At 38.8% G+C, this 15,712-nt stretch overlaps 1 protein-coding gene across 1 annotated transcript; it reads right to left on the reverse strand.

Annotated features, from left to right (window-relative positions):
* Nucleotides 1-1,446: 1,446 nt before the first annotated feature.
* On the reverse strand, nucleotides 1,447-11,362 carry LOC141290994 (7SK snRNA methylphosphate capping enzyme-like). The gene is made up of 5 exons (XM_073823142.1): nucleotides 10,882-11,362; nucleotides 9,329-10,780; nucleotides 6,374-6,592; nucleotides 4,045-4,168; nucleotides 1,447-1,850 (listed from the first exon to the last, which is right to left on the reverse strand). The coding sequence occupies exons 2-5, from the start codon at nucleotides 10,748-10,750 to the stop codon at nucleotides 1,795-1,797; spliced, it is 1,821 nt and encodes a 606-aa protein (XP_073679243.1). The 5' UTR covers nucleotides 10,751-10,780; nucleotides 10,882-11,362; the 3' UTR covers nucleotides 1,447-1,794.
* Nucleotides 11,363-15,712: the final 4,350 nt, after the last annotated feature.

The raw sequence follows: 15,712 nt of genomic DNA on the forward strand, positions 1-15,712 counted from the left end.
TATTCCTCGGCTGGGATCATTTAGAGTCCTCTGAAGCTGCATTGAAACTGCATTTTTAACCTTCAATCCATTGAGCACCACTGAAGTCCACTATATGGAGAAAAATCCTGGAATGCTTTCCTCAAGAAACATAATTTTTTTGCAACTGCGATGTATCATTTTTATTCTTTAATACTCAGTGTTGATGTGTCAAGTCACATTTATTTTCATAAGAAATCATATCTGCATGAGTGTGTGTTCGTGTGTGAACATCATGATGCTGGATATTGTTTTCTGAAAGACCAACAGCTCTGCTGCCCTCTCCTGGTGACACACACACACAGTCTTCAAACAGGTTGTATAGACCTGCTAGTTTTTCTATCTTTAGAAATATAGTCTCATCTAAACTGTCATGCAGCTATTTTTAGCAGGCCATCTGATCTACAGACATAGTTTTAGTGATGGGAATAATGACTGTGTTGTCTTCTGCAGAGACAGCTCAAACTGAATTTCTTTGATAACTGGTCATTTTTGCAGAATTAACATTCTGTTAATCACTGTTTTCAGACTCTAGTTTAGGTTTCATTTGTAGGATAGTTCAGCCAAACATGATCATTCTGTCCTCATTTACTCCAAAATTTGTGTTTCAGAATAAAAAACTCATTCAGGTTTGACGAACGTTGGGAGCCAAATCTTTTTGGACCCCATTGACTTTCATTGTATGAACAAAAACATATGACCCTGGACCACAAAACCAGTCATAAGGGGCAATTTTGCAAAACCGAGAGTTATATATCATTTCCATTGATGTCTGGTTTGTTAGGATAGGACAATATTTGGTGGAGATACAACTATTTGAAAATCTGGAATCTGAGGGTGCAAAAAAATCTAAATCTTGAGAAAATCACCTTTAAAGTTGTGCAAATGAAGTTCTTACCAATGCATATTACTAATCAAAGATTAGGTTGTGATATATTTACAGTGGGAAATTTACTAAATATCTTCATGGAACATGATCTTAATATCCTAATGATTTTGGCATAAAATTGTTAATTTTGCCCTCCAAAGGCAAAGTGCAGTAACTACGCCAACACTGAAACTGAGAAAAAAGCCTTTAAAGTTTAGACCCTGTATGGTATTAGTTTGGATTTTGTAGTTACTGCAATTTTGACACTCGTTTCTCTAAAACAGGACAAAATTGAACCAGGAGACTTTGCCACAAGACAAAACAGTTGTCACAAAGTCCATTTTAAGCCTTAACTCAATTTTGACCAAATGTGTAGTTACTGCGCTTTGCCTTTGGAGGGCGGAATTGTTGGCTATTGCTCCAGAGTCAGATATCTGAAAGTCATTCAGAATTCAGTTGAAGATTAAAGAAGCTTCTGTGTAAGATTCATCTGTCATTATTATAAACCTAAAACATTTTTATCAGGACTGAATCAGAGTGAAAGACAAAAGAGATCAGAAACACATCAGATTTATTCGCATGTGGAAGCGGCTCAGATCAAAAACATCAGGTATGAGCGTCAGCTGCTGAAGGAAACCATGAAGAGTGTCCTGAACACGCGTGTGCATGTCAACGTGTTCTTAGCGTCACTCAGTCTGTCGTCCATTCAAACACAAGGACGTCCATGTGACCGGACCACAGCCAGTCTGAGGTCAGAGGTCAAACAGTCACCGCTGCGGCAAACAGTTAAGAACGGAGCAAACAGGAAGTAGTCCACAGGAAGAAACACACCTTAGATGCACAACTCGACAACACCACAAGTGTCTGTGTTCATTCGGATGATCACATGATGATTCCAACGCTGAAACTCACTTCCTGCTGGAGGAGGGGTCTTTGTGGAACAGGTAAATCGACCTCTGAACACCTGAAAGCAGAATCAAACGTGACCGTTTCAGAAATCCTGATCAGTGCATCTATAGAATCATTTACTAGATCATCAATAAACCAAAGTCTTAAGTACGACGGCTATATGTGTAGCAATAGTTAAATATAAATATATTTTTGACTATTGCTACAAATATATCCGTCGTACTTAAGACTTTGGTTTATTAATAATATATGCATTATTGTATGGAGAATGTATGGGTTGAAATTAGCCATTTTTCTTTTATGCCAAAAATCATTAGGATATTAAGATCATGTTCCATTACGACATTCAGTAAACTTCCTACCATAAATATATTAAACTTAATTTATGATTAGTAATATGCATCACCAAGAACTTCATTTGGACAACTTTCTCGGCGATTTTCTCAATATTTAGATTTTTTGCTCCCTCAGATTGCAGATTTTTAAATATAGTTCTATCCTAACAAACCATACATCAATGCAAAGCTTATTTACATAAAAGAAAAAAACTATTAACCTTCATGCTTTGTGGTCCAGGGTGACATTTACTATAGAATTTACACTAAATAATATTTTTAATTTATTCATAATTTATTGCTTTTAGTAAGTGTTTTTTGTTGTTTGCATTTCACGTTTGTATAATTTTATTTCGTATTAGCTTTTCCTCACTTTATAAATCCTCATGTGGGAAACTGCTGCATAACATGATGTTTGGTGTTGATGAAGTATTACAGTTTGTCTTAAAGTATTAAATAAAGTGTTAAATTGTTCAATCATTGTGGTACAAAGTAATCCTATTCAGATGTCCGTGTTAAATGAGTAAACAAGGTCAAAAGTAAGCCAACAGTAGTGCAATTAGAATATCTAATAGATTGCATTACTAACTACAATTTTCATCATGTCATTTGTAATCAGTAACAGATTACAATTGAAGTAATCTGTCCAACACTACACACAGTTCATCTCATATTATCTCAATATCAATTTATTGCTTAATAAACACTGATAGGAGCGTCATATCCTCAAATCAGTTTACGCTCACTTCCTCAGAATCAGAATAAAAGCCCATGATTCACATCTGAACACTAGAAATCAAGCTGAATTAGAAATTAACTCATTAACTGAAATGACTGATTCCCAAACGAAACATTTTGGGGTGGGCAATATTGAAAAAGATAAATAATATTGATAACGATAATAAGACGATATTTGGCCGAGTGTGTTGTTGTGCGTGGACAGCTGACTCCTGAAGTTTGTGATATTCTTTATATTCGTTCACAGCAGGGATAGAAATTAATCTTTTACAAAAAGATTAAATTGAATTTGACCTTTCATGGGCACTTTTACCTTTATAAAGCCTTACTTTTTTGTTCTAAAAGTGTGCATCTTTTGATTCAAACTCTTACATTTGGGCTGTTACCAGGCAAATCAAATCAGTCTCAACTAAATTCATCTTTGCACTGCAGAGGAAACACAGAACCTGCGTCTGAAGCAGCATTTAGATGTATTTACACACTGTTTGATGCAGCTCTGAGAGACATGGAATGCTTTAACCTGCAGTTACAAATACATAATGTTTTAATATTTTAATGTTTTTATGTTTAAAATGATTTAAATTGAAAAGATACTTTAAATGTGAAACGAAAACCGCCAGAAGGTGGCAGCAGGTCACTGTTGATAAGCGAGTCATTGGAATAGAAACAAATCATTTAAACGCAAAAACAGCCAATACAGTGTCTAAAACTAAATTTAATATTAACTTGTTTATTGAACTGTTGTATAAAATCAACATCACATTTGTAATCATGCTGACTTTTGGAGAAAAAAAACACTCTTTGTGCAATATTGATTAACTATATGAAATGATGCAAATATATACTATATATACTGGTTTAACCTCGCTTACTAGGCTTTTCAATGTAATGCAGGTGTGCACTCTATAGGTGTGTTTTGTTTGCTTTTCACGATATACCTGATAATGTCAAATTGCACATTGTTAAAACAACAATTATGGTATTATCACACACCCCTAGTTGAACCTGAATATGTAATTAGAACTGAAATCATTGATTCCTGATCAAAAAAGTGTTGCGACAGTGCCACTGATTTTCCCGTTCATTACTGTGAAGTGACTCTGAATCATCTGCTGTAGAAATGAACTTGACTTGAGTGTCATTTACTCTAGACGAGTATGTGTGGGTGTGCAGTACCGTTAGGACCGCTGTGGGGCGTCCCGATCAGTTCGTAGCTGCTGAAGCCCACATCAGTCGTCAGGAAGGAGCTGAACTTATCCGGCTTCAGTCTGATGCTCCTGTAGTTCCTGTACGTCACTTCCTGAACACACACACACACACACACACACACACACACACACACACACACACACACACACGATCAGCTACAGCTTACATCACGTCTGTTAAATGATCCACTGCTATACTACCCTCCAAAGGCAAAGCGCAGTAACTACACATTTGGTCAAAATTGAGTTAAGGCTTAAAATGGACTTTGTGACAACTGTTTTGTCTTGTGGCAAAGTCTCCTGGTTCAATTTTGTCCTGTTTTAGAGAAACGAAAGCGTCAACATGTTTGACTAGCTGCCGTAAAAAATTTAAAGGCATTTTTCTCACTTTCAGTGTTGGCGTAGTTACTGCACTTTGCCTTTGGAGGGCAGTATACACCAGGGTCAAAGGTCACTGAAGAACATGTGCACATGCAAAAAAATCACTAAAATCCTAAGCATAAATTAAAATGAGTTAAAAGTATTAAAAATTAGATAACTTTTTCAGAAATATCACAATTCTTTGTCATGTTGGTTTTACTATTTAACAATTTTTCTGAGCAGAACAGCCAAACTAATTTTTTTTTTTAAACAAAGCCTTTCAAGGTAAATAATTTGTGACCAAAGCTTAAAAAATAAAAAAAGATTTAAAAAAAGTGAGCGAGTGAGTCATTATTTTATCTTCTTATTAGATCTTGACATTACAAACGAACATAATACAAATAAATCTTATTTTCCAGGTACAGTAGGTGTATTTAGCAGAAGCATTCAAGAACTTGGATTGGCTAATATAAGAAGTGAAACACTATTTACTTATACACATTAATTGTACATTTACTCTTATTAAAGCAACTTCTGCCCTCCAAAGGCAAAGCACAGTAACTACACATTTGGTCAAAATTGAGTTAAGGCTTAAAATGGACTTTGTGACAACTGTTTTGTCTCAATGCAAAGTCTCCTGGTTCAATTTTGTCCTGTTTTACAGAAACGAGAGAGTCAACATGTTTGACTAGCTGGCGTAAAAAATTTAAAGGCATTTTTCTCACTTTCAGTGTTGGCGTAGTTACTGCACTTTGCCTTTGGAGGGCAGAACTGTGATAAAGTTCTTCAGTCAACAGCAGTGAGAGATTTTCCTCTTTGTGTGTTTGTGTTATTAACATTAAAATAATAGTTCACACAAAAATCAATTCTGTCATGGTTTTTTTACTTTTATAGCATCATTTACTCACTCTCAGGTTGTTTTAAACCCTTTTTTTCCTGTTTAATGTGTGTTGTCAGTTTGTGAAGACAACCACCCTACAATGATCAAAATACACCCAGTGGTATTTACGCAGAGGATTAACGTTACTTTCGTTTTAAAAAAGAAAGCACCGATCCTGATCTACATATGCGTCTATGTTCGTGTGAATCGTTCCTGATGGAGCTTCACTCACAGCAGAAGTGAATTCAAGGTTTTTTTTATGCATCTTTGCAAATGGCTAAATGCGGCTAAAGTAAACATCACGTCTCATAATCCCTCAGCAGAGAGGGGCGGGGCATGCAGAGCTCATTTGCATTTAAAGGGGCCATGCAATAAATTGAGTTGATTTTTAGCAGAGCTGATTTTGACAAGGTAAAAGGGTGTTTTTTTTACACTACTATTGAGAATTTTTAACCAAAGTATATTAGAGACTTTTCATTAAGACCCTAAAGAATCATATCAACTTGTTGAAAATGGGCATCCGATCACCCCTTTAAAGCAAATAATGTAGTTTTGTGATAAAGTGCAGTGTTGTGTAAGTGTAACTCTACAGCTGAGCTAACACTGATGTGAATGTATGTTGTGTTGTACTACAGTATTATTGAGATGACAATATTCCTCCAAAAGCTGATCATCCACGACTAAAAACCATCATATCGCATATTTCGCATATTCATATTTTTACTAAATGAATCGCATTTGAGGGCCTAAACATGCCCGAAAACCCCTGAAACTTTGCACACACATCAAACCTGGCGAAAATGTACGTCTGATATGGGTTTCAGAAGTGGGTGTGGCAAATGGCTCGATAGCGCCACCTGTACACGTTCAGCAGTGTGTGCTTTCAGCTGTGATTCACGTACATGCACGAAAATTGGTAGACACATGTAACACACCAATACCTACAAAAAAGCCTCTTGGAGCAAAATTCTAACCCCAACAGGAAGTTGGTTATTTGAGTCTCTGAGAATATGGAGGAAAAACAGGTCAGTTTTATTGAGTGTATTTGAGGTGTTACCGTGAGTCTCTTGCGGCGGCTGTAGGAGGTCCAGGGCTGAGGTTCGAGGATCAGCACTCCTCCAGGTAACAGGTGTCTGTAGATGCGCTGAAACAGTCTCCGGATGCCGGCGTCACCGTAGTTCAGATGAACCCACTTGGTCAAACTCAGACACAGAATCACGTCGTATTCAGCACACTGGGACACCGCCGCCTCCTCACTGTCCGGCACATAGTCGCCCTGAACACACACACACACACACACACATTAAACACACATTAAACACACACCATCATCAGCTGCTCAGCAGGTTCAAGAACACAGTGACTCTAGAATGAAATCAGTCTGGGAATGAACTAATCCAGACTAAAACACACAGACAGACATGTCAAAGCCTGACACTCAGAAGGTGTGGCTGAACCAACAGACGACATTCGCATTTCAAGACACAAACATTAAACTCAGAGACAAGACTTAACTAATTTGAAGCCTTATTTTTTGCATTTATTCAGATATAACATCCAGAATATATACAAGTTCGTGTGCATATAACATATGTAAGATAAACGCTTTAGTCTTCTTTCAGTATCATTCATTCACTAATATGGCCATGTATACTGTATCTGAAGACAAATCAAATCAAAACCTGTCATCAAAGTTGTCCTAAAACCAAAACAATACCAGTTTATGTCTTAACAACTTTGATGAACCTTTCTGATCCACTTTAAATGTTGACTACTGTATTTTGAAACTAGATTTTATTTTTATACTTTCAATTTTAGTTAGTTTTAGTAATTATGTTGTTTTTGTCCATTTTATTAGTTTTTTAAAATTTACATCTATATAAACTTATTTTAATTTATGCGTTTTAGTATTTAAAATAAAAAATAGAAATGTTGCTTTGCCAATTTTTTCAGATTTTTTTTTGTGTGTATGTATATATATATATATATATACACATACAGAATAGGTGCAACAACCCACAACCAAAAAACACATTTAAAAAGCATTTAAGTATTTAAATCTTGTATGTCTACTAAGATCTTTTTATTATCTGTTGAAACCCACAATACTATTTAAAATATTAATAAGCTTAATATCCATCAAATCATCATTTATTGGGTACTTTCAAATGGGAGGAGGCTGTCCTGAATCCGAACCCCTACATTTCAACTTATGAAAATGATATTTAAATTATTTTTGTATTTTGTTTTTTCATTGTTGTTTTTGAAAGTAACCTTTTGATTCTTTTAAAAAAAAGTTAAGTTTCAAAAAATAGTTTACATTTTCTTTGTACATTATGAAACTTTATGTAAAGAAGAAATGTGTCCTGCATTTTTCACATCACCACCGAAACACTGGCAGAGATTAATTTTAACTAAACCCATAAATTTATGATCAGAATACCTTCCTGTGTCCCTCTCTCTCATAGCCACATGCTGAGTAGACAGGCCCAATCATTTTGAGGTAAATGTGTTCAAAAGTCTGAAAACTCACTTGACTCACTCAACTTAAAGAACGTCACTACTGAACATATAGTTTCTATAACTAAACACTTTTTTGGGGAATTATTACCAAAAATGTCATAAATCACACTTGAAATATTATAAAAAATTTAATTGCTATGGATTTTCCTCTGAATTTGAATTTTTTTCCTCTGAAAAATAAAAAATACAAATGTAACCCTTCTAATTAAATTAAGTATTACTGTGTTTCGGTAGTGACAAATTCGTGGAGAGAACAAATATTCCAAAACTTCCTGAAAATACAATATTAGAATTAACTGCACGATTAATAGAAATGTATACCTTGGATATTATACAATTTGCATACATACACATTTGTTAAGATGTTTCCCTTCACCAATTCTGTAGTATGGCCCATACACTGCCACTCAAACATCTGGGATCAGTAAGATTTTAAATGTTTTTGTTTTTTGTAAAGTCTCTTATGCTCATCAAAATTCCATTTATTTGATCAGAAATACAGAAAAAAAAAAATAATACTATGAAATATTATAGCAATTCAAAATAACTGTTTTTTATTATAATATACAAATCTGAATTTTCATCAGCTGTTACTCCAGTCTTAAATGTCACATGATCCTTCAGATATCATTCTAATATACTGATTTATTATTAAATGTTGGAAACAGCTGTGCTGCTTAATATTTTTTTGAAACCTGTGATACTTTTTTCATGATTCTTTGACGAATAAAGAGTTCAAAAGAACAGCATTTATTCAAAATAGAAATAATTTCTAAGTCTTTACTATCACTTTTTTTCAATTGAACACATCCTTGCTGAATAAAAGTATGAATTTCTTTCAAAGAATAAAAGAAAAAAAAAAACTTTGAACAAGGTGTTTGTTACAAAAGTTTTCTGTTTTAAATAAATGCTGTTCTTTTTAAAATTTTACTGATCAAAGAATCTGAAAAAAAAAACTGATAATTTATTGAATGAATGATTTCTGAAGGATCATGTGACACTGAAGACTGCAGTAATGATGCTGAAAAATCAGCTTTGATCACAGAAATATTTTAAATTGCATTAACATTTCACATTATTACAGTTATTCCTGTACAACTGTGCCTTGATGATCAGGAAAGTCCTTTAAAAAGAATTACAAATCTTACTAATACCAAACTTTTGAGCAGCAGGATGCATGTTCTACTTGAGTTAATGTTTACCTTTATTTCAAGCTATGCTTTTGTTATTATTTTAGTTTAACTTTTTTTTCTTATGTTCAACACAAACAAAGACATTTTGAAGAATGTTGTCAACAGCTGCTGATTAACCCTAACCCTAATGTTCAACAGAAGAAAGAATTGAAACAAGTTTGGAATGATATGAGAGTGACTGAGGTCAGAAAATCAGACAGAATTGAGCAATAAAACTTGAGAATGATAGTCACACACACACACACACACACACACACACACACACACACACACACACACACACACACACAGATTACCTTCAGGAAGTGTATGTTGCTGGGGAACACTCCCGGGATGTGAGGCATTATGGGAGGTGCGGCGATGGGTCCACGGCAGCGTGTGAAGGAGACAGGAAACCTGCGTAACGCCTGAACGCGGTCCAACTGCAGACCCATCAGAGGTGCCAACCCCAGCTGACCTCCGGCCTCGACCTCTGACCCCTCACCCGACCCGCCCACTTCTGCTTCCGACCTCGTTCTGTCGTCCGACCCGCGCAGCTCCGACAAGAAGTATCGCAGGTTCTGACGTGCCATCTGCACCAGCGCCCCGTCGATGTCCACACCCAGGATGCGCTCGGGGTTCCAATGCCTGGCGATGGCGAGGGTCACGTGACCCGTGTTGCACCCCGCATCCAAAACTTTCTTTCCGCGGAACCACTCGGGTTTGAACACGGCCAGGCGTGGGTCTGCGGTCAGCGACGGCGTGCGGTAACCGTACTGATGGCTGTAGCTTCCGTAATGGAAGTTTCGCTGCGTCCTGCGCCTCCTCTGCTGGGTTTTCTCCGCCCTCAGAGGCGGAGCTCCGCTGACTCCGCCCACAACCGGAGTGTGGAACGACTGGCTGACGGACGGAGTCGGCGTGATGGACAGGCGCTCCGAGCGGCTGCAGGTTCGCCTGCGCTTCTTGTGTTTGGACGGCTGAGGGGCGGAGCTAGACGCGGAGGGGTGTGACCGCCGGCGCGGGAGGATGGGCGTCACCACTTCGTCGCGGCAGTTGATGGACGTGTTGAGTTCGTAAGGCCGCGGCGACTCCTCCACAGGCTTTTTGGAACTAATAACAGGAAATAGCGCACCTGGCTCCGCCCCTTCGTTCACCTTTAACTTCTCGCCATCCGGAGGCTCGGCGGTCGTTCCCGGATGGTGTCGGTTGCGATGTCTGCGTCTGTTTTTTAGGGGCGACACCAACACCCCCGCTGCTTTGTCTCCGCCGCGTCCGCTTAGATTCAAAGGATCTGTGATGTCCTTCGGAATCAGGATCTCCACCGGGTCACGGTTTTTGCTGGGAAGCGGCGACGATTTGGGCGTCTCTGCGTTGAGCGCCTTACTAACCTCCTCGTCCAGCAGACTGTTGAGGTTCAACGGATCGAAGATGTTCCCGCCCATCAGGAATTTGGAGGGCAGAACAGGGTCACATTCGGAGTTGGCGCGGCGTCGGCGTTTGCTGAGACTGGGGTGTTTGAACAAACTCATGCTATAGCGACGCTTGTTCGGTTTCTGCGCCGTCTCGCCCTGCGGCGCCAGGCCGTTTTTGTCCTGAGGCGTCACGTGATTGGTGGCGAGTTCGCTTAGCACCATGTTAGCGGTCACCTCATCCTGGATGGCGATGGGCGGAGGGAGGGCGTGCAAACTCGCCCCGCCGGCGGCAGGAAGCTCACTCTGGACGGACATCACGGCCCACATCCATCAGCCTGTAATGTGACTGTGTGGATCCTGCAGAAAACACAACAGTTAGCAAATGGACATTAAAAAAAAATCAAGTTCTACTTGTCATCCAGGATGCTATGAGTTTGTCAGAAACTCTTCATACTTACTTGACAACAGTCAGTGTAGTTTTAGATGCATTAATGTGCTTGAGATCCACGTGTTACATCTGTCACTCATTTAAATCCGCCACGCCTTGCTCATTTAATAACTCCGCCCCTGGACTCACTGCTCATGAATAATGTTGGAGAAACGCGATATCCGAAAGCTCCCTCCCCTATTCGACACAAACACACACGTACCTTACCTCTCTCTCTCTCTCTCTCTCTCTCTCTTTCTCTCTCTCACACACACACACACACACACACACACACACACTACTAAACGCGATCGTTTCTCCGCCGTGAGTAACGTAAACACGCACGCGAAAAGCACACAAAATTACCTCACTATATAAAGCGACACATCCGCGCGCACAAACATAGCTGCGCTGCACTAGAGCTCCTGTAAATATCAGAAGTACTCTCTAAAATGGTGATGATTAAAAACAGCACTTTGATCTCTCAAATGTTCAAGAGTGCGTGAGCTCGCGCTGCTCCATCTCGCGCTGTGGCACAGCAGACCCGCGCACTTATATATCCCAGCGCGGAGCGACACTGACTGACAGCCGCGGCAGCCAATCAGAACGTAGGATGTACGCTGAGGCCCAGTGGATGACCAATGGCTAAACTCGGAACGAAGGCATGTGCTCTCGGTCACCGCCCCTCCCCCTCGGTGAATAGGTATCCAGCTGACTGCCTGCGCTGACCCGACACAAACTAGTCAATATTATCGATAAAAACAAATATCACCTGCTGAAGACCAAAAATAGCTTGTATGTTTAATTAGAATTCATATCTGTGGGAAACCCCTTTGTGCTGCTTGAGCAAACAGTCAGGAACCTGACATAGGCACCCGTCACATGTGTAAACAAGCCCTGACTGAGTTCATCAGCACTGAACTGACGCTTATAACAGTAACCAGCGACTCAATAAACATGTAAACACGCGTTGTGTGACGGTGACATTGTGCAATGTGTGAAATTAACGCCGACAGCGAGTTTTTAAACAGACCCTCCCTCATTTCTGCAGGGGAAGGGGGTTTCTGGGTAATGGAGTTCTGTAGTCCAACCTGTTGCAAAACTTTTTTCTCTCTCTCTCCTCAGAAGGATCCAGAAGAAATGTGAGCTTGATCCAAGACTCAGTCAGTGGCAAAACAATATATGTGTATTGCTTTCTTATCACATTGTTTGAGTTGTAACTAACTGTATTTGGAGAGGAAGAGAAGGGATGGAAGGGAGTCTATTTCTTTTTGTAGTAACTATGTTGTGTATATTTTAGTTATAGCAAACATAGAGGCATCTCCAATAAAAAAATAAAAAATAAATGAAGGGAAGTGAGATGAGGCGTCAGGAGCGCGCGTGAGTGGATGATTGACAGCTGCAGTGAGGGCGCGCGCTCTTAACGGTCTTCTCTGAGGCGTTCCGTCAGACTGATGTCAAATTATTCATATTTTATCAGAAATACTGGTCGTTTGTCTTGTTTAACGACAGGAATTAATTAGAAAGAACGCAAGCAGTAAGTCACATCAGTTCTTTGGGCTCCTGCAGTCCACATTTATTCTGGTTCGAAAGTATAATGTTCTGTCTCATTTATTCTGTAGTGATTATTCAACAAACACCACATTCAAGTTATTGTTTTTCAGTAGGGTTGAAATGGAAATGGTGATGAACTAAGTGAAAATTATGACATACTGAGCCGAAATTCTGATAGAAAGTTATGAGATAAAAAAGTTAGAATTATCATTTGACTCATTACTTCAGGGCTTGGATCGCGAATCATTTGATTTAGATCAGAACAAAACGGATTCGCGAATCATTTAATCTAGATCGCAACTTCGGATCTTGGTTCGCGAATCATTTGATGTAGTTCGGAGCTTTAGAACGAGTTTGCTAATTTGCATATTGCAAATCTTTTTTTCATATTTTTTTTTATGAAACGGTACAAATAATCAAACCATTAAGGCAGTACAGTTATAAAAACAAAACAAAAAAGGAAGGCAAAAAGTACGAGGTTCAAGAAAATGAACCATAGTTTTAGTAAAATAAAGGAAAAATAGTAACAATGTTTTATGGCATAGTAGAACCACACTTTTACTACACCTACCATGGCTTAACTATGGCTAGTGAATCAAAGCTATGGTAAATTTGTGGATACCGTGGTTTAACTACACTGCTCAAAAAAATAAAGGGAACACTTAAACAACACAATGTAACTCACTGTCAAACTCAATTCCTGGAGGGCCACAGCTCTGCACATATTCGCTCCAACCCTAATCAAACACACCTGATCCAGCTAATCAAGGTCTTCAGGATTACTAGAAACTCCAAGCAGGTGTGAGCTGGAGCTGGTTGAAGCTAAACTCTGCAGAGCTGCGGCCCTCCAGGAATTGAGTTTGAGACCTCTGATGTAACTTCAAGTCAAAGGTGGGGTTGTGCTTACAGCTCAACACAGTGCAGGACGTTTGGCATTTGCCAGAGAACACCAAGATTGGCAAATTCGCCACTGGCGCCCTGTGCTCTCCACAGATGAAAGCAGGTTCACGCTGAGCACATGACAGACGTGACGGAGTCTGGAGACGCCGTGGAGAACGTTCTGCTGCCTGCAACATCCTCCAGCATGATGGGTTTGACAGTGGGTCAGGAATGGTGTGGGGTGGCATTTCTTTGGAGGGCTGTGTGTGCTCGCCAGAGGTAGCCTGACTGCCATTAGGTACCGAGATGAGATCCTCAGACCCCTTGTGAGACCATATGCCGGTGCGGTTGGCCCTGGGTTCCTCCTAATGCAAGACAATGCTAGATCTCATGTGGCTGGAGTGTGTCAGCAGTTCCTGCAAGACGAAGGCATTGATGCATCTGGGACATCATGTCTGGCTCCATCCACCAACGCCACGTTGCACCACAGACTGTCCAGGAGTTGGCGGATGCTTTAGTCCAGGTCTGGGAGGAGATCCCTCAGGAGACCATCCTCCACCTCTTCAGGAGCATGCCCAGGCATTGTAGGGAGGTCATACAGGCTACTGAGCCTCATTTTGACTTGTTTTAAGGACATTACATCAAAGTTGGATCAGCCTGTAGTGTGTTTTTCCACTTCAATTTTGAGTGTGACTCCAAATCCAGACCTCCATGGGTTAATAAATTTGATTTTCATTGATAATTTTTGTGTGATTTTTGTTTTCAGTACATTTGACTATGTAAAGAACAAAGTGTTTAATAAGAATATTTCATTCATTCAGATCTAGGATGTGTTATTTTAGTGTTCCCTTTTTTTTAGCAGTGTATAATAACCATGTTTTTTGTAGTAGTAGTAAAACCATGGTTAATTTTCATAAGGGATGTGTTGCCAAGGTAACAAAATAAAAGTAATAATAAGAGTACACATTAAAGGAGTGGTTCACTTTCAGAACAAAAAATTACAGATAATGTACCCTTGTCATCCAAGATGTTCATGTCTTTCTTTCTTCAGTCGTAAGGAAATTATGTTTTTTGAGGAAAACATTTCAGGATTTCTCTCCATATAGTGGACTTCAATGGTGCCCCGAGGTTGAACTTCCAAAATGCAGCTTCAAGGAAGAAGAGTCTTATCTAGTGAAACGATCGGTTATTTTTTTTTAAACATTTACAATTTATATACTTTTTAATCTCTACACAGAGTACACACAGAGCTAGACAAGATGAGCATTTGAGGTTAAAAAGTATATAAATTATTATTATTATTTTTTTTTTTAGAAAATAACCAATCGTTTCGCTAGATAAGACCCTTCTTTCCTTGGCTGTGATTGTTTAGAGTCATTTGAAGCTGCATTTTGGAAGTTCAAACTCTGGAGAGAAATCCTGAAATGTTTTCCTCAAAAAACATAATTTCCTTACGACTGAAGAAAGAAAGACATGAACATCTTGGATGACAAGGGGGTGAGTACATTATCTGTAAATTTTTGTTCTGCAAGTGAAGTACTCCTTTAAGAGGACACCAAGGATGCAGTTTTCACTGCTTTATAATTAACAGAACTTTGAATAGTTTCCATGTACTTATTTAGATCAACTTTGAATAAAGAAAAGAGATTTAGAGCCAGATTTTTGTTTATATATGTGAAATTTAGCTAACAGGAAACACTAATTAATGTGACCAATGAGAGTGTGGGGAGTGTGACTGTGTTCAGAATGAACTGCTAGTGTACTGCTTACAGCATAGTGTACATAGTGTGCTGCCTACTATTGTCAAAATACTGTCAAACAGTATGCATCAGACAGTGTGGTCACATGACCTGTGTGTCAAACCCTACAGGATGCTGACTAGGACACTCCCTCTAGTGGACAGAAACACTAGTACAGCTAGAGAGAAGGTCTGATTTTGACATTGCTGGAGACAAAACAGCACACCACAACATTTTCGTAATTATGAAAACAGTTTCATGTCATCTGAAGTCTTAGCTATGGTAGATAACATACTCATAATTCATAAAGAATGCTTTTTTATGTTAGCATATTCATAAAATACAACTGTGATTATGTAAAACTAACAATATTACAGCAGCAGCTTTAAAGATCTTGTCTTTGGATTGTGGTCAAATCTATAACTTCATTAAAGGAATAGTTTACAAGCCAAAACATCAGAGACTATGTTCTGACCACACTAACCTTGTTTAAGTTCAGTCTCAAACACGCTCCCTCTAGTGACGGACACCTTAAACACACACATATCCTGCTTTGACTGATAGGAACAGACATGTGCATAAAATTAACTCTTGCCTCATTCATTCAATTCAGCAAATAAAATGAATATTAGAACAACAAAAGTCAAAACAATTAATAAGATGGATAAACACAAAACACATTTTCACACT

Source organism: Garra rufa, chromosome 18 (genome assembly GCF_049309525.1).
Source record: "Garra rufa chromosome 18, GarRuf1.0, whole genome shotgun sequence".
Lineage (NCBI taxonomy): Eukaryota > Metazoa > Chordata > Actinopteri > Cypriniformes > Cyprinidae > Garra > Garra rufa.

Bases quoted from the DNA above. Each gene is read 5' to 3' on its own strand.
- LOC141290994 (XM_073823142.1), bottom strand. From the start codon at position 10,750: ATGTGGGCCGTGATGTCCGTCCAGAGTGAGCTTCCTGCCGCCGGCGGG. The intron at 6,593-9,328 runs GTAATCTGTGTG...GTGTGTGTTCAG, and splicing joins GCAACATACACTTCCTGAAG to GGCGACTATGTGCCGGACAG. The intron at 4,169-6,373 runs GTAACACCTCAA...GTGTGTGTTCAG, and splicing joins GCCGCCGCAAGAGACTCACG to GAAGTGACGTACAGGAACTA.